This window comes from Danio aesculapii, chromosome 14 (genome assembly GCF_903798145.1).
Source record: "Danio aesculapii chromosome 14, fDanAes4.1, whole genome shotgun sequence".
Lineage (NCBI taxonomy): Eukaryota > Metazoa > Chordata > Actinopteri > Cypriniformes > Danionidae > Danio > Danio aesculapii.
The window spans coordinates 5,844,263-5,871,762 of NC_079448.1; the positions used below are offsets into that span (position 1 = coordinate 5,844,263).

The following is a 27,500-nucleotide window of genomic DNA, read 5'->3' on the forward strand; positions in this document are numbered from 1 at the left end:
CGCCTTCACGCAACATCTGAGCTCTGTTTTAATGTCATTCTCTCTTTTTCGACGCTAATATCCTAGCACCTCATAAAACTCTAATTAGCTGCACACGAAATGCTAAAAACGCTGTGATACTTTTGCATGATGCTCTACAATTAATAGCGAGACTTTCAGGGTTGTTATTTAGCATGACGGGTCTCTTTTGGGAACGCTATAGCTCTGAACGTTTGCCTGATGGCAGGTTGTTTAAAAGCTCTAATAGAGAGAGAGAGGGAGGAAGAACTGCACAAAGACTCCAGGGACGGAGAGAATAAAGACATGTACTGAAAGAAAGAAAGATGGACAGAAAGACGTCTGAAAGCATTAATAATGTTAGATATTGTTCTGTTTCTTGTACATACAGATCATTTAACTACTTAAGACCTCCTATCATTAGGAGCCACAGATATTAATATTGCATTGCCTTTAAGCTACTTTTTTGACTCTCAAAGCGCTGATGCTAGTTTGCATTTGGTGAATCCCAGAATGCCACAGTTTCATATAAAAATTATGTTCTTATGTCCTATTGAAGAAAATTACCTACATTTTGGATGGGATGAGGGTGAGCATACTAACAATAATTTACCTTTTTTGCATGTGTAACACACCGGTCCTACTGCACCCAACCCGGTCTGAGCTGGGATCGAACCGGCGATTCTTCGTATGGGAGTCGGTTACTCTAACAAGGCGGCTAAAGACCAAGGCCTCTAGCTTCTGTCGCTAGAGCACCTTTAGAGGTCAGAGGAGTGAGGTTTACCTGCATAGCACTTTGCTAGCTGGCCTCCGTTACACTCACCACTCTAAACCTCACTCCCATCCCGGACGAGCCCCCACATGTAACCCATCGGTTCTACTGCACTCAACCCGGTTTGAGCTGAGATCGAACTGGTGATTCTTTGTATGGGAGTGGGTTGCATAGCACTTCGCTAGCTGGACTCCGTTACACATGAACTGTCTTTTTAAGAAGTACTCTCAAAAATTTCTCAAAAAATTTCTCAAAAAAATTATTTTTTTTATTTAAAATAAGCATATATTTACAAAGTAATTATATATTTTGAATATTGAATATAAAAATTTTATATGTAAGTTAATAAACAAAAACACCCTACTATAAGGAGTAAAAATATACAAAAACACTTTTATTATAGAGAAAAAACCTTGCAAATAAGTTTGTTTTTACTTTTAGAAGATTTTTATTTGTGTTTTGAGTGAACTGTCTCTTTAAGAACGTTTTTTTTTTTAAACTTTACATTTGATTAAGCATCAGATTAATTCACAATTTCTAGTAAAACAAAACTTTGGAATTTGTAAAAATTTAAATAAAACATATTTACAAAATAATTAATTATAATATACACTAAATATTTTAATCCTAATATGTAAATTAACAAACAAGCAAAAAAAAAAAAAACACCATTTTACTTGAGTAAAAGTATACAAAACTATCTTCATATGCAGAAAAAAACAACTTCTTTTACTTTCAAACTGCTGATTTTCATTTGCATTTAAAGAATCACCAAATGTCAAATCTTCTTTAGTGTTCTATTGAAGAAAATTCACCTATATTTAGGATGGGATGAGGGTGAGTAAACTAAAGAAATGTATATTTTTATGAACTATTCAAGTTTGATTAAGCATCAGAATAATTCACAATTTCTAGTAAAACAAATCTTAAACTTTGGAATAAAAAAAAAATTAACACACGTATTTACAAAATAATTAATTACAATGAATACTAAATATATTTAAATTTTAATATGTAAATGAATGAACCAAAAACAGCCTATAAAATAAGCAAAATGTATAAAAACACTCTATATTTATGTATATACACACATATATCTACACACTTTACATATATGCTAACCATGGAATTTTACAAAGATTTCAAAAATACCAAAACATCTGAGTGTAAATCAAGAATGTAAAAGTAAACAAGTAAACTTAAGCAACCATTTTTTAATTGTGGGTGAACTTTCCCTTTAAGCTTTATTTACACTTGATCCAACATCAGAATGATTATCAAAAGATGGCTGAGCTTTTAGTCAAAAGATTGTGTATTGCAGAGCTCATCTTCTGTGAGGCCAGATTATTAGCAGCTGGTCATGAATAAATATTATGTAAGAAAATGAACAGCGTACAGTATATCTATTTGTACAGGGGTTGTCAAACTAGGGTCCGAAAAGGAGTGCTGAAAGATAATGAAAAATAATAAAAGTAAATATGTTAATCTTAAAAAAATAAGTAAGACTTAAATATATAAACCACACATTTTATTAAAATAAACAAAAACATATCAAAGAAACATCAAACAGTATTAGATACTGTTTCAGATTCTTTGTAAATCTGCACGATGCTATTAAAAGCATCTTCAAAACAGACCATATGCCTTCAGTGGTTCAATCAAAATATTATCAAGATACAGTGCTCAGCATATATGTGTTATTATCATTAGCAGTGTTGCTGTTGCAGGCTGATGAAGAACACTCACATTCAACTGAACTACAAATCCCATCATGCACTTCACTCACACACCTGGCTCTGATCCCCCTTGATTGGAAACACACGAAGCTGAAGCTGTTCAGACTAATCAGATGCACTATAAACACAGCACACTCACACACACATCACACATGCACGCACGCACGCACACACACACACACACACAAACACATTGCTGAGTCTTCTTTCTGTTTGGAGCATCACGTTATCCTTGTCTTGCCTTCCTGTGTTTTTAGACCTTTGCTTTGTTTATTGTTTTTTGTTGTTTTGCTGCCTGACCTGGCTGTTTGCCTGCTTTTGACTACTATCTTGGATTTTCTGTATGCTTCTGTTTGCCCCTGTTTTGAACATGGCCTGCCTGGCTAATCTGTTTAATAAACTGCACTTGCATCCTCATCTCTGTTGTCCCAGACAATTACGTGACAATATTAGTACACCCCTCACAAATCTCTCATTTAAATTAACATTTTCTATAGGAAGCTTTATAATATTATATTTGTGCATATACATTACCTTAGTCAGTACCAAAGCCAAATCTGGAGCTTATTTAACAAAATAACTTATGATAACGGTCCAAAATGCATACACCCAAATTTATGTTAGGAAAAAAAATAAAATAAAAAAATGTAAAAAGAGCAAAATTCAAACATAAAATGTATAAAATTTTGTTGAAATTTTGTAGTTTGTAATGTTTTTCTCGCCTGTATTTAAGTGTATCATTTTTTTATTTCTGAAGATGTTCGGTGACTAAAATAGTTTATTAATAAATATATCCATTTAATAAATCTGTTTTGAAAAATATTTGACCTACAGTATATTCACTGAGAAATGGACAAAATGTTATACTCATTTATGTTGAGCACTGTATATTTCAATATATTTCTGAAGATGAATGAAGGTCTCGGGGGTTTGGAATGACATTAGAGTGAGCAATTAATAATATCCTTTACTTTTTTGGACAGAGAACAAACCTTTTAATGTATGCCATCAATATAGAGACCTTTAGGGTCATTATTTGGCACGACGGGTCTCTTTTGGGAACGCTAACTGAACATCTGCCTGATGGCAGGTTGTTTAAAAGGCTCCTAATAGACGAATCGAGCGAGAGAGATAAGAGGTATGAGAAAGAGAGAACAGGACAGCTGAAGAACTGTGGAAAGACTCCGGGGACGTAGAGAATAAAGCCACAGACAGAAAGAAAGAGGCAGACCGAAGGGACAGAAAGACCTCTGAATCTCTGCCAGGAGGCTCATCTCCTCCGCCGTACCTGCTTAGCAACACAGAGCTCAGGGAATCTCCACGGTAACCGAATTGTTCCAGACCTGAGCTCCATAAATCCTCATAGAAACGCTTAGAAAGGACCAGGCTTCCCCGCACGAGTGTCGAATCTAGGACAGAGGACTCTGGAGCCAAAGACTCCCAGGGCTCCTTGTGTGCATTTTATGGCTTGAAGGTCACCGCGGCTTCATCAGCAACAGAAATGTGTTTCAGGAGGTTTTAAATACCTAAAGGAACCTATTTAGCAGGCACACTAATAAACTAAGCACTGATTTTTATTAAAATTATAAGATAAAGATAAGGTAAAAACACCACAAGCCACTCTACTCCTCACCCAATGCTATCTCACGGCAATTCATATGAATTCGAACGATCTCATTTGTACAATTTAGTACAATTTGCTCATCCCCCAGTGATGGTAAAATCTGATTTTTCATACGACTGAACTTGTATGAATTAGCCACAAAACTGACAAATGTAAAATAGCTACGTTTTCTCGTAAGATCAGGCTGCCTCACCACACCATGCGAAAACCTCAAAACAGTATGCAATTCTGAGTGTGCCTCACTCAGGTGAGTGGGTTTGACAAACCACCTGTAAAAAACACACTCTTTCATCTCTGACACTTTAACTGACACTTGCCCCAGTTTTGCACATTTCCACCAGACACTTTCTTAAAATTAGTTTAAAGTTTAAAGTGCTATGGTGATTATAATTTTAATACATAAACAAATTACCAAAATTTAAGTAGGCAAGCAAATAAGTAAGCAAGCAGGCCAGCCAGCTAGCAAACAAAACAAAACAAACAAACAAACAAACAAATAAATAAATAAATAAATAAATAAATAAATAAATATAATTGCAGCTTCATCAGCAAAAGATTTCAGAGTGTATTTCAGGAGGTTTTAAATAGCTAAAGTAACTAATTTAGTGTAAATAAATAAACAAATAAATAAATAACAACTATGAGTGTGTCTAACATAGATGAATGGGCTTGATAAACCACCTGTAGAAAACACACTCTTTCATCTCTGACACTTTAACTGACACTTGCCCCAGTTTTGCACATTTCCACCAGACACTTTCTTAAAATTAAGCAGAGTAAATGTGTATAGATGTGCTGTAAGATAAGAAAATACTTCTGAAATCATATGATAAATTTAAGTGAGGAGGAGACTGAAATTGGTATGATTTTTTAAATGATATTTCCAACAACATTTGTTATAACAACAACAAAACACAACAAACAAACAAGCACATAAATATTTACTAGTCAGGTTTACTAGTTTAAAGTGCTATGGTGATTATAATTTTAATACATAAACAAATGACCAAAATGTATGTACGCAAGCAAATAAGTAAGCAAGCAGGCCAGCCAGCCAGCCAGCAAACAAAACAAAACAAAACAAAACAAAACAAAACAAAACAAAACAAAACAAAACAAAACAAAACAAAACAAAACAAAACAAAACAAAACAAAACAGAACGAACGAACGAACGAACGAACGAACGAACGAACGAACGAACGAACGAACGAACGAACGAACGAACGAACGAACGAACGAACGAACGAACGAACGAACAAACAAACAAACAAACAAACAAACAAATAAATATCATTGCAGCTTCATCAGCAAAAGATTTCAGAATGTATTTCAGGAGGTTTTAAATAGCTAAAGTAACTCATTTAGTGTAAATAAATAAATAACAACTATGAGTGTGTCTAACATAGATGAGTGGGCTTGATAAACCACCTGTAGAAAACACACTCTTTCATCTCTGACACTTTAACTGACACTTGCCCCAGTTTTGCACATTTCCACCAGACATTTTCTTAAAATTAAGCAGAGTAAATGTGTATAGATGTGCTGTAAGATAAGAAAATACTTCTGAAATCATATGATAAATTTATGTGAGTCAGAGACTGAAATTTGTATGATTTTTTAAATGATATTTCCAACAACATTTGTTATAACAACAACAAAACACAACAAACAAACAAGCACATAAATATTTACTAGTCAGGTTTACTAGTTTAAAGTGATACGGTGATCATAATTTTAATACATAAACAAATGACCAAAATATGTAGGCAAGCAAATAAGTAAGCAAGCAGGCCAGCCAGCCAGCCAGCCAGCCAGCGAGAAAACAAAACAAAACAAAACAAAACAAAACAAAACAAAACAAAACAAAACAAAACAAAACAAAACAAAACAAAACAAAACAAAACAAAACAACGAACGAACGAACGAACGAACAAACAATAAATAAATAACAAACAAGCAAACAAACAAACAAACAAACAAACAAACAAACAAACAAACAAACAATAAATAAATAAATAAATAAATAAATAAATATCATTGCAGCTTCATCAGCAAAAGATTTCAGAATGTATTTCAGGAGGTTTTAAATAGCTAAAGTAACTCATTTAGTGTAAATAAATAAATAACAATTATGAGAGTGTCTAACATAGATGAGTGGGCTTGATAAACCACCCGTAGAAAACACACTCTCTCATCTCTGACACTTTAACCGACACTTGCACCAGTTTTTATGAATTTTTACGACAAACAAGCACATGTTTTAATATATTCATAACCGCGTTCATGTTTTACCATTTTTAAAATAAAAAACATCTAATTTCGCTATCTATAATCCCAAATAATAACTCCTGTACAGCAGTCCCACAACATTCTGTCACTCAATGACATTGGAATACCCTGTCAGAAAGAATGAGCTTTTTACAGTGTCTTGGATAATGTTAATGTTGTTTTTGTGTGTTTACATTGATGACTATAGGAATATACAGTTACGATCTTATTGCCACATTAGATTGTTATGATAACATTATATATGCCTGCAGTGATTTCCTGAATATAAATACCAAAAAATAACACAACTGGAGATCACAACTCTGATCTCATATGAAGCAAGAGATCTCAATGACATATGATGACGTGTGCAGGTGCTGTAGTGCTATCCCATTTCTTAGCGGTAAATTTTGAAGCTCTTCCCCTTCACACTCTGCTTCAAGGGCCAAGGGGAAGGAGAAAGGGTACAAAAATAGAATTGGGATTGGGCCTTACTGAAACCTCCCTTAATTTTTATAGGTTGATTCTTATATCCAGGATTTAGGAAGTTTTTAGTGGGAACACTGAACATTTTTTTTTACTTAGATTTTTCCGTCTTGTTTCTGTCCAAATATAAAAAGAATTCTTCAATCAAGAAGCATTTTCAAAACAAGCAAAAAAAATCTTGTTTTCAGAAACAACATGCCAGAATTAAGTGAGTTTTTCCTTAAAACAAGCTAAATAATCGGCAAATGGGATGAGCAAAATAAACCTCTGTCAAAGTGAAAACTAAATTATTTAGCTTACCCCATTTCTGTCAAAAAATGTAATCTAACCTAAACCCTATTCCCTAACCCTGACTGTAAATTATTCCCAAAATCGTGGAAAATTGGTGGGAAAAAATGGTGTAAAAACCCCTTACCCTGATTTTAAGCCTATATACTAGATATAAACTTGTCCCTCAAATCTGATTGAATTATTGCAATGTTGTTGTCAAGATGTTGATCCAGGAATATGTTGCACTTGGTAAAGATAAGCTCTCCGCTGTATTTCAGAGGCACATTTTGATTTACAACACAATTCTTGAAATTTTAGATGGACAACTTAATTGTTTTATGTTCAATCAATTTACATTTGAGGTGACGTAGTGGCTCAGTGGTTAGCACTGTCGCCTCACAGCAAGAAGATCACTAGTTCGAGCCCCAGCTGGGTCAGCTGGCGTTTCTATGTGGAGTTTGAATGTTCTCCCCATGTTGGCATGGGTTTCCTCTGGGTGCTTCGGTCTCCCCCACAGTCCAAAGACAGTATAGGTGAATTGAGTAAACTAAATTGGCAATAGTGTATGAGTGTGTGTGTGTGTGAATGAGTGTGTGTGGATGTTTCCCAGTACTGGGTTGCAGCTGGAACGACATCAGCTCTGTAAAACATATGTTGGATAAGTTGGCGGTTCATTCCGCTGTGGCGACCCCAGATTAATAAAGGGACTATGCCGAAGGAATATGAATGAATGAATGAACTTACATTTGTTAGGTTAACTTAATCAATTTGTGTTGGGACAACATGAATGTAATCATTCATTCATTCATTCATTCATTCATTCATTCATTCACTCAACCTGTATTAAAATGGGACTTAAAGTCAGGGCTTTAATGTCTGTTTTTAATGTGGATTTTTTTACTTTATAAACAGGGCTTTACATTAACACCCGCCAACCCGCCAAATGCGGGTCGATTTCAGCGGTGGCGGGTAAGAAAGACACCCCCACTAGCCACTTTGGCTGGTTGAAAATAATTTTCCCAGATAATAATTCTTAAAAACAGGGTTTGACAATAAAGATGGTCCAATATGCGTTCGCAACTTCGCGCGAGCAAAGCAGGTGAAAACTGAATGAGAGGATGATCACTCGCGCTAACAGCTGAGGTGTTGCACTCGACTGTTTATAACGCGTGTGCGCTCCCGTTTCCTTTCGTGAAGCAAATGTGTCTAGAAACACAACTGATGTGATCGGTTCTCTTTTAAATAGACTAGACAAAAAGTGATGAACATGCACACACAGTCTTTCTGCTTTCAAGATTTCCAGGGTTGATTTATTGTAAGCACCGCCGGTTGCTTTCGCTTTAACCATTCTTTGAACAAATTATTTATGGGTCTAACATTACCCGTGTGTGTGATCATCCCTTCATTATCACACCGTAGGTTTTTTTTACCTGCTTTCTTTTTCGTTAATATGGCTCAATTATCATTTTTTACAATAACATTGCTTAATGGGAGATTAACTCCCATTTATGTGTAGTTAACTGGTGATCTGGGACTTTTAGCCAGGACAGATTACTGGGCATATTTTTTGCTAAATAAAAAGTATAGAATACAGCTATATTCTGCTTGTTTTGACACATTTAAAATTTGTGGCTAAGAAATAATGAATTGTTTATGTTTGGTGTGGTCAGAGATGAATTTGGTAAACCCTTCATTTTAAGCTCTGAAAATGATGTGAAATGAAAACTAATTGTAATACTATGAAACCATGACACATCTGCTCATGATTATTGAGCAAGCTCATACACGACACACAAAAGTACAATGAATGAGGAGGCATGTGGAGATAACGCAAAGTCATTTTAGCATGTCAAAGTCATATTTATGTGTATAAAATATATTTTCCAAACAATAAAATTGTGGCTAGTGAAAATGGTGAGTGGCTAGTAATGTTGGAAAACTACTAGCCAGAGTGGCTGGTGATCAAAAAAGTTAATGTCAAGCCCTGTTTATAAAGATAAGCCAACAGTACAAGTTCCAACTTCTCTTTAATTTACCACATAATAAAGGAATGGGTAACTATGGTAACTAGAATTGATCTATTATATATAGATACATTATAAATATACACACTTACGGTACATTTGTATCTATTGTTAGAACAGACATGTCAATTTTAATCTCTAATCAATCCTTCACTCATCTCAGTGTGACCTTAGCACTCTATTAATCTGTCACAGTAAATTAATTTATGCAGATTTTCTGCATCAGGTCGGCTGGAGGCCAACAGTGCGTCATAAAATCCTGCAAAAGTCAGAAAATCTGTTTGGCAACAGAGACCGTGGGGAATGTTTCTGACTGAAACCAATCATTATATTCACACATTCAATTTCCTTCAGCTTAGTCCCTTATTTTTAAGGGGTCGCCACTGTGGAATGAAGTGCCGACTATTTAACAAATGTTTTACATTCCAGCTACAACCCAGTACTAGGAAACACCCATACACTCACATTCACACACACATTCATTCAATTTACTGCATCCAATTCACTTATAGCGTATGTCTTTGGACTGTGGGGGAAATCGGAGCACCTGGAGAAAACCCACGCCAACACGGAGTCAATCATTCATTCATTCATTTCGGCTTGGTCCCTTTATTAATCTCGGGGCGCCACAGCGGAATGAACCGCCAACTTATCCAGCATTTGTTTTATGCAGCGGATGCCCTTCCAGCTGCAACCCATCACTGGGAAACACATACACACTTATTCACACACACATACACTATGGACAATTTAGCCTACCCAATTCACCTGTACCGCATGTCTTTGGACTGTAGGGGAAACCGGAGCACCCAGAGGAAACCCCACGTGAACGCAGGGAGAACATGCAAACTCCACACAGAAATGCCAACTGACCCAGCCGAGGCTTGAACCAGCGACCTTCTTGCTGTGGGGCGACAGCACGACCTACTGCGCCACTGCATCGCCCTCAGAGACAATCAATTCCGCGTAATTAAGTATCTTTAATCAAATGACAGCCCCTTTTCTTCAGGATGAAAGCAAAATCATGCTTTTGTCGCTTTATTTGCAAAAAAAAAAAGGGTCTTTTTCCAGAAGAGGGTCATGGTTTTACAATTTCTTGTCAGTTTAAACTGCTGATTTACAGTTTTCTGAGCTCACACTCATACTATATTAATTATGAGACTTGTTGAAAGGGTGAAACTCACCAAAAACAGTGCGGGCGGGAACAGACTCTCGGTTCAGCCAGAAGGAAACCTGGGACAGGATGACGGTCATGATGCACGGCAGGTACGTCTGAATCACAAAATAGCCAATCTTCCTCTTGAGGTGGAAGTGGGCCGTCATCACAGTGTATTCACCTGTGCGGGAGAACAAAAGAGAATGGAGCAAAAGTCCAGATTGAAATATTTTTGTTAAAGGGTCGCGAAACACCAAAACACATTTTTTGAGATGTTGACAGTCATATATGTGTCTCACGCTGCTAAAAACACTATTAGGACACATATATTTCACAAAAAAGTGAAAATAGTTTTTTTTTTTGCATTGTTTCGAGCAAATTTGCTCTTCCAGTTTGAAAAGAAATTTTGAAGCTACGTCACGGCGATGAGATCCTTGTGTAAAGTTTCAGCGTGGAGATTGGATGTCTGTGCTTGCCGGAACAAAGTGACGTCTCTGAGTTTTCATCATTAATTTATGAGAAATACTTGGTTCGAACCAATCAGCACGTTCAATTATGTATGAGGTGCAACTTCATTAATATGCATTATATAGCTTCGAAGACTATTTTTACTTTTTAGTGTTCAGAGAGACGCTACGTTGTATTGCCAACGGTAATTAAAACAAGTGGAAGAAGAGGAATTGTTTGGAGACATGGGTTGTCAATGTTGCATTTTTAAATGTGCCGCAACGAAGGCTTTGCTTCCATTTCCCCATGATAAGAGCACTGCTCGCGTGTGGACCCATTTTGGATTTTCGCCGCATTTTGTGACAGGATAGTCTATACACACACGGCTGTTTGACGCTATTCTCTGCACCTACCGAGTCTCTGCATCTACAGAGAAATGCGGAGTTGTTTTTTTTCTCCCCTACGCCTTGCGGTATCAAAAATTTCATTAAAACTACACTCGTCCAGCAGTTCCTCTCATTCAATATCTTGTTTGTCACAGGGGGTGGGCATGCATGAAATGTGCCTGAATGAAAGTGAAAGTGCCAAACTGTTTAAGTCGACAAATTAAGAATGAAACACCTGAAATTACATGGAACTCCGGAGCAAATGTGGATAGCGTGGTGATGCGATGACGTTAATCGATCATGAAAGAAACATAAAAAAAAAAATTAAAAATCATATAAAAACCTTAATCATATTATTGTCTTATTTAAATTAAGGCGAATAATTAGATTACTGATGTCCATGTAAATGTAGTCACTGTTTATTTGTGAATGTACCACACAATCATGTTGCAGATTTATTTATTTATTTTTATGATGGAAGATCACCAAAACAAGCATTACTTTACACTGGATTAACGCGCACAGATTAATTATTCACTTATAAAATAACAATGTGAGCCAGCGAAATAAACATTGTGCGTTTTGATTTCACATGGCCTTTAAAAGCAATGTTGTAAATGTTAATAATTAAAGTTTCTTGCACAGATTGATCGTTTCACATCATAAAGCTTTTGTGTATAATATTGAGCAACAGGTATTCATTTTGTTTTGCCTGTATGTGTTTTTTTCCACTCTAAAAGTGCATGTAGCTTAAATATAGAAGGCAGCTTAAAGATGCCTCTTATATGGAGAATGAAGTCACATGAATTGCCAAGGTGTGATGTTTTCACAGACTTCAACAGAGTGTAAAAATCTTGATGGTTTTGTGGGTCTCGTCTATCAAATCTAATCTTTAATTTGTATTTTCAATTGGATTCACATCAGGTGATTAGCTGGGCCATTCTACAGCTTGATTTTCTTTCTCTGAAAGCATTTGAGAGTTTCCTTGGCTGTGTTTTGGATCATTATCTTGCTGAAATGGCCACCCTGGTTTTATCTTCATCATCTGGTAATGTAGATGTTGGACTGAAGCAGCTGATATTAATTTACACTGAGGAAGGGCAGAGGATTGCTGAGGAACTTCTGAGAGATTTCAGCTGCTGTCTGGGCTTTTACTGCCTTTCTACATCTCCCTTTCTTCATGTGTTCAACACTTTTTCCCTGCAGCAATTTTTATTTTACTATGCATAACTTAATTTGTAAACTAATTAGATTTGTATTCGTTGCATATATGAATTTCTTTGGTTGTTACCAACATCTGGTGAAAATTTCAAGTCAAAGGCACCTTTAGAAATATGTTTTCTGGGAAAAATGGTAACATATTCAATACTTATTTTCGCATATATATATATATATATATATATATATATATATATATAATATATATATATATATATATATATATATATATATATATATATATATATATATATATATATATATGTATACTTAATATCTTACCACTCTTAATATGCATACATTACAATCTGTTAATTTTAAGAAGATCACCAACAGACTGAATATGGATTTACCTTGTTTATGTACAGCAAAACGTTTAAGTATAAAGCCTTGATGTATCTCATTTTTACAAAAAGGAAAAAAAAATGTCTAAATAATATCTTTGTCAAGTCAACAAATGATGCATAATTAATGCAAAATACAGGGGCTAATGTGTGGTAAAATTCCCCAAATCACTCGCCATCAGGATTTGTTGACAAAATAACAAAATCTGCCTCCTTATGAGAAATCAGGCCAGGTGCAGAAGCGTATAACCCTCTAAACAGAACATCAAAGATGAGATTATAAAAATGCGTATGGAATATTCTGGAAGAGCTGATGTCACAAAGCAGAGGAGGGAAGGAGGAATGTAATTAGAAAGGAGAAGCTCTTTGAGGGACGCCACAATTACACCTCATCTCACCAAAAACAGGATGAAAAGAGCAGGTCAGTCTGAAGGCGCTCCACAGAGGAGGTTTGTTACTGAGCAAAGCGGCATGAAAAGAGAAAATCTCCTCAGCATCATCATGAGCTTTTTAACCTCATTATCACAGCACATTATCCCAACAGAAACGTGGCAAACCGCCTGGAAACAGAATCTCCACTAGTCCTGATGAAGAGAGAACCGAGATGTGGAGGAAGACAGCGGTTGCCCATGGCAACAACACAGAGAAATCTATCCGGTGTCTTTGAATGTTTGGATATTTGGAAGTCATTTTAATCTAATTGATAAATATGTGCTTGTTTAAAAAAATATAAATAAATAAATACTTTTTATTTCAGCTAGAATGAAAGCAGTAAAAACGATTAAACTATTATGTTTATAAATGTGCTAAAAAAAAAATCTTCTCTCCATTCTCCATTATACAGAAATTGGGTAAAAAAAAATTAAAAGGGGGGGTAATAATTTTGACTAACAGTTCTGTCTGGTTCTTGAATCAGATTGGTTGATAGCCGTGAAATATTCTGCAGTAACAGCACTCGTACTGTCTTTTCACGCAACAAACAGGACATTCTACAGTTTGACAAATATTGCAGCTGTTAGACAACATAATGTACTTTTGAGGCTATTTTAGTTGAGAATGTAGTTGTTTAAATTGCATCTATGCAGTTTATTTATAAGGATAGTGCCTATTTTAAATATTTATAATTTCTGAGAGACAGCGCGTCGGCGGCCATTAGCCTGTCACACTGAACAAAGTCACTAACACACGCACACCCGATATAAAGCAACATCGCACTGCTACTCGAGTGATATTGCTCATATATATATAAATTTTATATAATTATTAGTGCTGGGCAAAAATAAATCGCAATTAATCACGGCCAAAATAAAAGTTTGTTTTGACATTGCAGCATTTGTGCTGACAAGAATACATGGAGGCAGGATACAATTGAACTCTCGCATAACCATGTATGCTTGTGAATGTCAGTGCTGTATGAATGGTCTATTAGTCAGTAATGTCTGAGGTGCTTGTATCTACTCCCACAACTTAATATATGTGTGTGCTGTGTATATTTATTACGTTTATATAAATAATTGCATATATGAGAAAATGTAGATATAATTTGTATCCCATAAATATATGTTTTATATGTAAATATAAATATCTATGTAACAAATGTGTATGTTGCATTTACATAATAAATATAAATAATACACACATATATATTATGCCAAAACAAACTTTTATTTTACATCTTGATATATATATATATATATATATATATATATATATATATATATATATATATATATATATATATATATAAGGGTGGCACGGTGGCACAGTGGTTCTCACAGCAAGAAGGTCGCTAGTTCGATCCTGCCAGTTGGCATTTCTGTGTGGAGTTTGCATGTTCCTGTGCTCCCGGAGTTTCCTCTGGGTGCTCCGGTTTCCCCCACAGTCCAAACACATGCCTTATAGGTGGATTGGATTAATTACATTGGCCACAGTGTATGAGTGTGTAGTGTATGGGTGTTTCCGCTGCATAAAACATATGCTGGAATAGTTGCCAGTTCATTCTGCTGTGGCGACCGAAGGTAGAAATAGAAGGAAAATGAATGAATATACAGGGGGGCTAATAATTCTGACCTCAACTGTATCTCTACCGGCAAGCATCCCACAAGACAGATAAAACCGAGACATTGGTTGCCAGTGGCAACAGAAGAGAGAAATCTCTCTGGCTTGTTTGTATGTTGGTGGTGAACGCCGCAATGCTGCCATTTGGCACAGAGGGAATCTCCTCGTCCTTTCTGCAGAGGAAGCACAGAGCGATTTTTAGCCAGCTCTAATCTTGTAAAATCCAGTCTTTCCTTCTTTTTTTCCACTGGAGTGCACACTGAGATGCCTTGCTCCTTTCAGAAAGGCATGCAGGGAAGCTCAGTGTGGGCAAAATCAGCCCAGATGAGGCTGAGCCATGCACGTCTGCTTTATTTCATTAACAGTGCGAGGAAATGTAAATGTGCACACAGAGAGACACACACACAGGAGCGGGTGAGAGTTCAGGTCTGTACGTGTGTGTGAGAATGTGTCTCTACTGAATAAGGAGATTAATATTTACGAAGAGACTCCGTACCCTCTTAAAATTGGACAACACCTGATGTGCTGAGTGCTGTGTAAAGCATCATCATGTTTATTAATTCAAAATGAAACATATGATAAACAAAGTCATTAAATAAGTTGAAGTATAATAATATTAATAATAACAATAATAATAATAATAATAATAATAATAATAATAAAGATAATTATTAGTTTTATTAATAATAATAATAATAATAATAATAATAAAGATAATTATTAGTTTTAACAACAATAATAATAATAATAATAATAATAATAACAACAACAACAACAACAACAACAACAATACTAATAATAATAAAAACAACAACAACAACAACAACAACAACAACAACAACAATAATAATAATAATAAAGATAATTATTAGTTTTAATAATAATAATAATAATAATAATAATAATAATAAAGATAATTATTAGTTTTAATAATAATAATAATAAAGATAATTATTAGTTTTAACAATAATAATAATAATAATAATAACAACAACAACAACAACAACAACAACAACAACAACAACAACAACAACAACAACAATAATAATAATAATAATAATAATATTAAAGATAATTATTAGTTTTAATAATAATAATAATAACAACAACAACAACAACAACAATAATAATAATAAGAAAGATAATTATTAGTTTTAATAATAATAATAATAATAATAATAATAATAATAATAAATAAATAAAAACAATTATTAGTTTTAATAATAACAAATAATAACTATTAATAATAATACTAATAATAATAATAATATTAAAGATAATTATTCGTTTTAATAATAATAATAATAATAATGATAATAATAATAATGATAATAATAAATAAATATAATTATTAGATTTAAACAACAACAATAATAATAATAATTAAAGCTGCAAGCAGCGATGATAGGGACCTCGCACCCGGGCTCACCGCCGCCCGGCGGCCGTATGACGACAGAGAATCGCGAACAATAATAATTTAGGCTGTTACATAAAAAAATCTGAGAAAATCACAGATTTATGCCAAACTTGCTCCCGTCAGCAGGTGGCGCTATGACTGTGACTCAATACTGGCATGTAGATGTGTTCAGGAGAGCAATCTTATCAACCATGTGAATTTTGAGGCAGATCGGACATTGTTTGGCTGAGTTATAGGCAATTGTACTGTTGCCACCAGGCGGCGCTATGACTGTGACTCAACATTGGCATGTAGATGTCTTCAGGAGAGCAATGTTAACAACCATGTAAAGTTTTAGGCAGGTCGGATATTGTTTGGCTGAGTTATAGGCAATTTTACTGTTGCCACCAGGTGGCGCTATGACTGTTACTCAATATTGGCTTGTAGATGTCTTCAGGAGAGCAATCTTATCAACCATGTGAAGTTTTAGGCAGATCGGATATTGTTTGGCTGAGTTATAGGCAATTTTAAGTTTGCCAGCAGGTGGCGCTATAACTTTATCGAGTTATTGGCATGTAAACATGTTCAGGTCAGGACACTTATCAAATGTGTGAGTTTTGAGGCAGATGGGATCATGCATGCCTGAGTTATAACAACTTGATGTTTCATGGCGAATCATCAAAGTTTACGAGTCCGCCACGGACACGCCCATCGACGAAAACTCTAGACCTTCACAATATATCATCGATACTGCTTTCAGATGACACCACTCAAATTTGGTGCTGATATGATAAAATTTGTGGGAGGAGTTTGTTTCACTGTAAATCATGCTATTTCCTGTAGCCAGCAGGTGGCGCTATAACTGTATCGGGATATTGGCATGTAAACGTGTTCAGGTCAGGACGGTTATCAAACGTGTGAATTTTGAGGCAGATCGGATAATGCATGCCTGAGTTATAACAACTTGATGTTTCGTGGCGAGTCGTCAAAATTTACGAGGCCGCCACGGACACGCCCATCGACGAAAACTCTAAAGCTTCGCAATTTAACATCGCCAAGGCCTTTAGATGACATAACCCAATTTTGGTGTCGATCGGATGAAATCCCTAGGAGGAGTTCGTTAAAGTACAACACCTGGAAATGGCAAAATCGCCACTTTTTCGCCGCAGGAAGCCATAAATATCCGACTTCCTGTTGGTTTTGAGATATCGCTCCTTGAGACTTTTTTGTAGGTCTTGGCATGTTTGAGGTGTGTGCCAATTTTCGTGCGTGTGCGTGATTCGTGGCTCGGGGGCTTGTCTGTATCAATTTTCTAGGTGGCGCTGTCGAGTCATTTTGCCACGCCCACTTCCGAAGCCTATAACAAACGTAAATTTTCGCCACTTCTGGGGTGTGTGCAAATTTTTGTGAGTTTTCGGGCATGTTTAGACCCTCAAAATCGCGATTCATTCGGGAGAAGAATAATAAGAATAATAATAATAATAATTAAAGCTGCAAGCAGCGATGATAGGGACCTCGCACCCGGGCTCACCGCCGCCCGGCGGCCGTAGGACGACAGAGAACCGCGAACAATAATAATTTAGGCCGATACATAAAAAAAATCTGAGAAAATCAAGGATTTATGCCAAACTTGCTCCCGTCAGCAGGTGGCGCTATGACTGTGACTCAATATTTTCACGTAGATGTCTTCAGGAGAGGATTTTAATCAACCATGTGAATTTTCAGGCAGATCGGACGTTGTTTGGCTGAGTTATAGGCAATTTTACTGTTGCCACCAGGTGGCGCTATGACTGTGACTCAATATTGGCATGTAGATGTCTTCAGGAGAGCAATCTTATCAACCATGTGAAGTTTTAGGTAGATCGGATATTGTTTGGCTGAGTTATAGGCAATTTTACTGTTGCCAGCAGGTGGCGCTATGACTGTGACTCAATATTGGCATGTAGATGTCTTCAGGAGAGCAATCTTATCAACCATGTGAAGTTTTAAGCAGATTGGATATTGTTTGGCTGAGTTATAGGCAATTTTAAGTTTGCCAGCAGGTGGCGCTATAACTTTATCGAGTTATTGGCATGTAAACATGTTCAGGTCAGGACACTTATTAAATGTGTGAGTTTTGAGGCAGATCGGATCATGCATAACTGAGTTATAACAACTTGATGTTTGGTGGCGAATCATCAAAGTTTGCGAGTCCGCCACGGACACGCCCATCGACGAAAACTCTAGACCTTCACAATATATCATCGATACTGCTTTCAGATGACACCACTCAAAGTTGGTGCTGATATGATAAAATTTGTGGGAGGAGTTTGTTTCACTGTAAATCATGCTATTTCCTGTAGCCAGCAGGTGGCGCTATAACTGTATCAGGATATTGTCATGTAAACGTGTTCAGGTCAGGACGGTTATCAAACGTGTGAATTTTGAGGCAGATCGGATAATGCATGCCTGAGTTATAACTACTTGATGTTTCGTGGCGAGTCGTCAAAATTTACATGGCCGCCACGGACACGCCCATGGACGAAAACTCTAAAGCTTCGCAATTTAACATCGCCAAGGCCTTTAGATGACATAACCCAATTTTGGTGTCGATCGGATGAAATCCCTAGGAGGAGTTCGTTAAAGTACAACGCCTGGAAATGGCAAAATCGCCACTTTTTCGCCGCAGGAAGCTATAAATATCCGACTTCCTGTTGGGTTTGAGATTTCACTCCTTGAGACTTTTTTGTAGGTCTTGGCATGTTTGAGGTGTGTGCCAATTTTCGTGCATGTGCGTGATTCGTGGCTCGGGGGCTTGTCCGTATCAATTTTCTAGGTGGCGCTGTCGAGTCATTTTGCCACGCCCACTTCCGAGACCCATATCAGCCGACCATTTACGCCGCGTTTGATGTGTGTGCAAAGTTTCGTGACTTTTCGAGCACGTTTAGACCCTCAAAAGTGCCCCGATTAGGGGCGGAATAATAATAATAATTAAAGCTGCAAGCAGCGATGATAGGGACCTCGCACCCGGGCTCACCGCCGCCCGGCGGCCGTAGGACGACAGAGAACCGCGAACAATAATAATTTAGGCCGATACATTAAAAAAATCTGAGAAAATCACAGATTTATGCAAAACTTGCTCCCGTCAGCAGGTGGCGCTATGACTGTGACTCAAGATTGTTATATCGATGTCTTCCGGAGAGGATTTTAATCAACCATGTGAATTTTCAGGCAGATCGGACATTGTTTGGCTGAGTTATAGCCAATTTTACTGTTGCCACCAGGTGGCGCTATGACTGTGACTCAATATATGCATGTAGTTGTCTTGAGGAAAGCAATGTTATCAACCATGTGAAGTTTTAGGCAGATCGGATATTGTTTGGCTGAGTTATAGGCAATTTTAGTGTTGCCAGCAGGTGGCGCTATAACTGTATCAAGTTATTGGCATGTAAACATGTTCAGGTCAGGACACTTATTAAATGTGTGAGTTTTGAGGCAGATCGGATCATGCATGCCTGAGTTATAACAACTTGATGTTTCATGGCGAATCATCAAAGTTTGCGAGTCCGCCACGGACACGCCCATCGACGAAAACTCTAGACCTTCACAATATATCATCGATACTGCTTTCAGATGACACCACTCAAATTTGGTGCTGATATGATGAAATTTGTGGGAGGAGTTTGTTTCACTGTAAATCATGTCATTTCCTGTAGCCAGCAGGTGGCGCTATAACTGTATCGGGATATTGGCATGTAAACGTGTTCAGGTCAGGACGGTTATCAAACGTGTGAATTTTGAGGCAGATCGGATAATGCATGCCTGAGTTATAACAACTTGATGTTTCATGGCGAGTCGTCAAAATTTACGAGGCCGCCACGGACACGCCCATAGACGAAAACTCTAAAGCTTCGCAATTTAACATCGCCAAGGCCTTTAGATGACATAACCCAATTTTGGTGTCGATCGGATGAAATCCCTAGGAGGAGTTCGTTAAAGTACAACGCCTGGAAATGGCAAAATCGCCACTTTTTCGCCGCAGGAAGCCATAAATATCCGACTTCCTGTTGGGTTTGAGATATCGCTCCTTGAGACTTTTTTGTAGGTCTTGGCATGTTTGAGGTGTGTGCCAATTTTCGTGTATGTGCGTGATTCGTGGCTCGGGGGCTTGTCCGTATCAATTTTCTAGGTGGCGCTGTCGAGTCATTTTGCCACGCCCACTTCCGAAGCCTATAACAAACGTAAATTTTCGCCACTTCTGGGGCGTGTGCAAATTTTCGTGAGTTTTCGGGCATGTTTAGACCCTCAAAATCGCGATTCATTCGGGAGAAGAATAATAATAATAATAATAATAATTAAAGCTGCAAGCAGCGATGATAGGGACCTCGCACCCGGGCTCACCGCCGCCCGGCGGCCGTAGGACGACAGAGAACCGCGAACAATAATAATTTAGGCCGATACATAAAAAAATCTGAGAAAATCACTGATTTATGCCAAACTTGCTCCCGTCAGCAGGTGGCGCTATGACTGTGACTCAATATTTTCATGTAGATGTCTGCAGGAGAGGATTTTAATCAACCATGTGAAATTTCAGGCAGATTGGACATTGTTTGGCTGAGTTATAGGCAATTTTAAGTTTGCCAGCAGGTGGCACTATAACTGTATCAAGTTATTGGCATGTAAACATGTTCAGGTCAGGACAATTATGAAATGTGTGAGTTTTGAGGCAGATGGGATCATGCATGCCTGAGTTATAACGACTTGATGTTTCATGGCGAATCATCAAAGTTTGCGAGTACGCCACGGACACGCCCATCGACAAAAACTCTAGACCTTCACAATATATCATCGATACTGCTTTCAGATGACACCACTCAAATTTGGTGCTGATATGATAAAATTTGTGGGAGGAGTTTGTTTCGCTGTAAATCATGTCATTTCCTGTAGCCAGCAGGTGGCGCTATAACTGTATCGGATTATTGGCATGTAAACGTGTTCAGGTCAGGACGGTTATCAAACGTGTGAATTTTGAGGCAGATCGGATAATGCATGCGTGAGTTATAACAACTTGATGTTTCGTGGCGAATCATCAAAGTTTGCGAGGCCGCCACGGACACGCCCATCGACGAAAACTCTAAAGCTTCGCAATTTAACATCGCCAAGGTCTTTAGATGACATAACCCAATTTTGGTGTCGATCGGATGAAATCCCTAGGAGGAGTTCGTTAAAGTACAACGCCTGGAAATGGCAAAAACGCCACTTTTTCGGCGCAGGAAGCCATAAATATCCGACTTCCTGTTGGGTTTGAGATATCGCTCCCTGAGACTTTTTTGTAGGTCTTGGCATGTTTGAGGTGTGTGCCAATTTTCGTGCATGTGCGTGATTCGTGGCTCGGGGGCTTGTCCGTATCAATTTTCTAGGTGGCGCTGTCGAGTCATTTTGCCACGCCCACTTCCGAAGCCTATAACAAACGTAAATTTTCGCCACTTCTGGGGCGTGTGCAAATTTTCGTGAGTTTTCGGGCATGTTTAGACCCTCAAAATCGCGATTCATTCGGGAGAAGAATAAGAATAATAATAATAATAATAATAATAATAATAATAATAATAATAAACGGAGCAATTCCAATAGGGCCTTGCACCGTTCGGTGCTCGGTCCCTAATAATAATAATAATAATAATAATAATAATAATAATAATAATAATAATAATAATAACGGAGCAATTCCAATAGGGCCTTGCACCGTTCGGTGCTCGGTCCCTAATAATAATAATAATAATAATAATAATAATAATAAACGGAGCAATTCCAATAGGGCCTTGCACCGTTCGGTGCTCGGTCCCTAATAATAACAACACATAAATAAATAAAAACAATTATTAGTTTTAATAATAATAATAATAAATAATAATAATAATAATAATAATAATAATAATAATAATAATAATAATAATAATAATAATAATAATAATAATAATGCCAACAATAAATAAATACATATATTTATTAGTTTTAATAATAATAATAACAATAATAATAAACAAACAAATACAAATGATTATTAATTTTCATAATAATAATAATAATAATAATAATAATAATAATAATAATAATTAATGGCAACAATAAATAAATAAAAATAATTATTAGTTTTAATACTACTATACTACTACTACTACTACTACTACTACTACTACTACTACTAATAATAATAATAATAATAATAACAATAATAACCACAACAATAATAAAATATATAGGAAATATTCAAATATCAAAATTGCTAAAAAATTATAATACTCCCCACAATTAAATGACAAATCTAAACAAAAAAGGAAAAGTAAGCTAATAAAACAGGTAGGGAGTTATTAAGATAATGAAATTACTACAAACAATAAAATGACAAATCTAAACAAAAAGAATACTAAAACTGAAATAACATGAAAATATAAAATAAAAATAATCACATTTAAACAAAATGACTAAATATTAAGCAACCCCTGTGCCAAAAATACACAAGTAAAAGCAAATGTACAATTAAATATGAAAACTATAATTTGCTAAAATGACACTGAATAACGCTACAGACACATTATGCCAAGCTCACAAAATACACATATTTATACAACAGTTCTGTCTGGTTCTTGAATCTGATTGGCTGATAGCCATGCAATATTCTGCAAAAACAATACTCATACAGCCTCTTCAACCATCTGTTTTACTCCGCCCACACTGAGTTTGACAAATATTGCAGCTGTTGGACAACATAATGTACTTTTGAGGCTTTTTAGGTGAGAATGTAGTTGTTTAGATTGCGACAATGCAGTTTATTTATAAGAACAGTGGCTATTTAAAACATTTATAATTACGGAGATTGGCAGCCATCAGCCTGTCATACTGAGCAGAGCAAAGAGGGTTGACCCACAAGATGGTGACAGAGACAGCAAAATAAGTCCTAAGGGGAGGAAAACTCTGCGTAATTTCAAACTACAGCTGAACAAATCAATACAGAACAGGTAAGTGACATTATAAGTCGATCATTCACTTTTGTATATTGTAGTGCTGTATTTATACCGTAGTAATCTGCTAGTGTTTGCTTTGCTTTGGCTTTTTTAGGGTTAATTATTGTGATATCCCAATTGCAACAGAGAAATACTGGGAAATCTTTGTAGACTGATGGCATTTCATGCTGTTCAGCTTTATAATCTTAAAATGTCAGCAAAATCACCTGTTTTGTCATCACTTTAGACATTACGCTAGAGAATCATTCAAATACTAGCTCTAAAGTTACGTTGGTGAATGAGCAGCAGTTTCTGCTGTTCTGACATCAGCTGCACATGTGAATGAATGGTGGAAGAAAGTAGTTCCTCGTACAAAAAGACTTTTGAGACTCTCCGTGTTTGATTTGCCTTTTTATATACACGATTATGCCATCGAACTGTTGTATAAACGCAATATCACACTCGTAGCAGTGCGATATGACTGCATATCGTCACTGGTGGGACACTAAGGCACTCGTGCCAACACACGCCTCTCACCAGTGATATTGCTCATACAGTATATCACATATCAGATGCTATGTGAGTTAAGAAACTTGTTAAATGTATTTAATTCAGTTAGTTTAAGTTCAGTATTTAATTAAAAAATTAAGTCTTAGTTATCTCAGTAATCTCAGTTTTAAATGTCGATATATTAATGTTTACTGTTAACTTAGCGACATGCTATGTTCAATATCAGTTCAAGTTCATTATGAATTCAAAATCAGTTGCTCATTATGTTCAATTAATTGGGATTGTGTCTTTGAAAGTATCAACTGGACAGCAAGGCCACTAACTACAATTTGGATCACAGCGTGTGTCTTTTTGTGTGGGAGAGAGAGTGCGCATGTCTCTCTCTGTGTGTGTGTGTGTGTGTCCACTGCGAGCCTCAGTCTGTGCAGCGTGAAGATGTTAATTAAGGCGTGAAGATGAGGATCAGTCACAGGAGGTCACAGGAGATGCCGCGATTCTCTCTGGAAAGCAGAGATGCCAGAACACACACACGGGCTCCGTTCCAAACACTAGTCAGCTGACGTCCGCTCTACTGTCTACTTGAGCAGCGGCTTTAGAAAACTGCTTCATAACCGAAATCAAACCTCAAGAGTGGCTGAACTAAAAGCTCTACAAACACGTATATTAACACTCACTCAGGCAAAGGAATAGAATAGAATGGAATGGAATAGAATAGAATAGAATAGAATAGAATAGAATAGAATAGAATAGAATACAATAGAATATATTAGAATAGAATAGAATACAATAGAATATATTAGAATAGAATAGAATAGAATACAATAGAATACAATACAATAGAATATATTAGAATAGAATAGAATAGAATAGAATAGAGTATATTAGAATAGAATAGAATATAATACAATGGAATATAATATAATATAATATAATATAATATAATATAATATAATATAATATAATATAATATAATATAATATAATATAATATAATATAATATAATATAATATAATATAATATAATAGATTAGAATAGAATAGAAAAGAATAGGATATGTAAGGAATATTTGACAACAAGCCATTAAATTGTTAGAAGATGATGCACAAGTTAGTGCACTGTTAACAATGTCCTGTAGAATTTACAGTAACTTACTGGAATCAGTTTGTCAGCAATTTATTGTAATTTAAACCTACAGCAAAAATACTGTATTAAGGTTTACAATACCATCTTGCTGTAGATGTTATTACAGTATTGTGCAGATTTACTGTAAAATATACAGTATATTTAGGATTCTCATCTGTAATCTATTTTCATACAATAAAAAAACGTGTTATTCATCGTTCATGTATTTATTTACTGTAAAACAGTCTAAATACTTTCTAAGGTCTAAAAACAGTCTAAATTACTATAATTTCCAATAGCAGGTTTCACTGTATTTTACTGTAAATCAAACTTACAGCACAAAAACTGTATTAATATATAGAGTACCATTTATCTTGCTGTACATGTATTTACAGTATTGTGTAGATTTACTGTAAAATATACAGTATTTTTAGTCTTCTCACCTGTAATCTATTTTCATAATTTTTTTATAACAATTTTTAATTGTAATAGATTGTTCATCTATTTACTGTAAAACAGCCCAAATGGTAAATTACTGTATTTCCTGTGGTTAGCCAGGTTTCACGCTACTTTACTGAAAATCAAGCAGCAATTACAGCAATAATACTGTATTACTATTTACAGTACCACTCATCTTGCTGTACATGTATTTACAGTACTGTATATATTTACTGTAAAATATACAGTATTTTTAGTCTTCTCGCCTGTAAGATATTTTCATACTTTACAATTTTTAAGATTGTAATTGTAATAGATTGTTCACATATCTATCTATTTACTGTAAAATAGTCTAAATGGTAAATTACTGCACTTTCTATGATTATCCAGGTTTCACTGTAATTTACTGTAATCTGTGATCTTGCAGCAAAAAATACTGTATTAATGTTTACACTACCATCTTGCTGTACATATATTTACAGTATTGTATAGTGTGACTTTAAAATATACAGCATTTTAGTCCTCTAACCGCTAATATATTTTGATACTAATTTTTATTTTTTTAAATTGTAATTATTCACTTATCTACTTACTGTAAAAACAGTCCAAACGATAAATTACTGTATTTTCCATGATTATCCAGGTTTCACTGTAATTTACGGTAAATCAAACTTAGAGCAAAAATACTGTATTAACATATACAGTAACATTTATCTTGCTGTACATGCATTTACAGTATTGCATAGCTTTACTGTAAATATACAGTATTTTTAGTCTTCTCGCCTGCAATACTGTATATTCTCATACAATAAAAAGTAACTTGTAGTTCATTGTTCATTTATCTATTTACTGTAAAACAGTCCAAATGGTAAAATACTGTATTTTCTATGATTAGCCAGGTTTCATGCTATTTTACTGTAAATCAAACTTACAGCACAAAAACTGTATTAATATATACAGTACCATTTATCTTGCTGTACATGTATTTACAGTATTGTGTAGATTTACTGTAAAATATACAGTATTTTTAGTCTTCTCACCTCTAATCTATTTTCATACAATAAAAACGTAACTTTTGATTGCAATTGATTGCTCAATTATCTATTTACTGTAAAACAGCCAAAATGGTAAATTGCTGTATTTCCTATGAGTAGCCAGGATTTGTGCTAATTTACTGTAAATCATATCTACAGTAAAAATACTGTATTAATATATACAGTAATATTTATCTTGTTGTACATATATTTTCGGTGTTGCATAGCTTTACTGTAAAATATACAGTATTTCGCAAGTCATGATTTTGCCAAGCACGACATGATCCTTGATTAACATCTATGTTAATCCTGGGACATAATTTTTGTACGAAAATGTAAGCCATACCTAGTCCCTACCCCTAACCCCAACCATAACTGTAAATTATTCCCAAAATCAGAGGGGAATAATAGTTGGATAACACTCATGTAGATGTGCATAAACCTAAATGTCAGCCTAAACTTAACATAAAAGGTAATTGTATCCCTTAATTCTGATTGGCTGATTGGAATGTTGTTCCAGGATCAACATAGATGTTAATTCAGGACAATTCATGTCCTTCTTGGTGAAATCAGGTTGGTGGTTTCTAGTCCTCTCATCTGTAATATATTTTCATACAATAAAAACAAATGTTTGATTGTAATAGATTCTTCACTTATCCAATTACTGTAAAACAGTCAAAGTGGTAAATTACTGTATTTCTGTATTTACTGCAAATCAAACTTACAGCAAATTATCTTACACTTATCGTGCTGTACATGTAATTACAGCATTTTATAGCTTAAAATATAAAAGTCTTCTCACCTGTAACCAATTTACATACAATAAAAACCTTGTAATTCATTATTCATTTATCTATTTACAGTAAAACAGTCTAAACGGTAAATTACTGCACTTCCTATATTTAGCCAGGTTTTATGCTATTTTTTTTTTACTTTTTATTTCAACTCACAACAAATTAAAAATACAGTTTTAATAGTGACAAGGGGATATTCTCAACAATGCAGCTTTAAAAAACAATGATATAATTATAAATATACAGTAATTACAGTTAAATACTGTGCAATAAAAAACAAATGTTAATAGTGTAGCGATCCAGCCATAATGTGAAATGCAGCGCGTGCATTGTTTTCTAATCATTCAATGGTCTACAGACAATTAATATGCTTATACTACGGTTACCGTAATATACACTAATATGTCCAGATGTTGTTTTTAAAGACATTTGTAGGCTT

The 27,500-nt window shown here is 35.4% G+C and overlaps 1 protein-coding gene across 1 annotated transcript in view; it reads right to left on the minus strand.

Moving 5' to 3' along the window:
* The window catches only part of LOC130240897 (gamma-aminobutyric acid receptor subunit alpha-2), a 152,583-nt gene that overhangs the window by 28,091 nt on the left and 96,992 nt on the right, over positions 1-27,500 (minus strand). Inside the window, exon 8 of the mRNA XM_056472558.1 lies at positions 10,363-10,515. Coding sequence (XP_056328533.1) covers positions 10,363-10,515 — 153 coding nt within the window. The remainder of the gene's footprint in view (positions 1-10,362; positions 10,516-27,500) is intronic.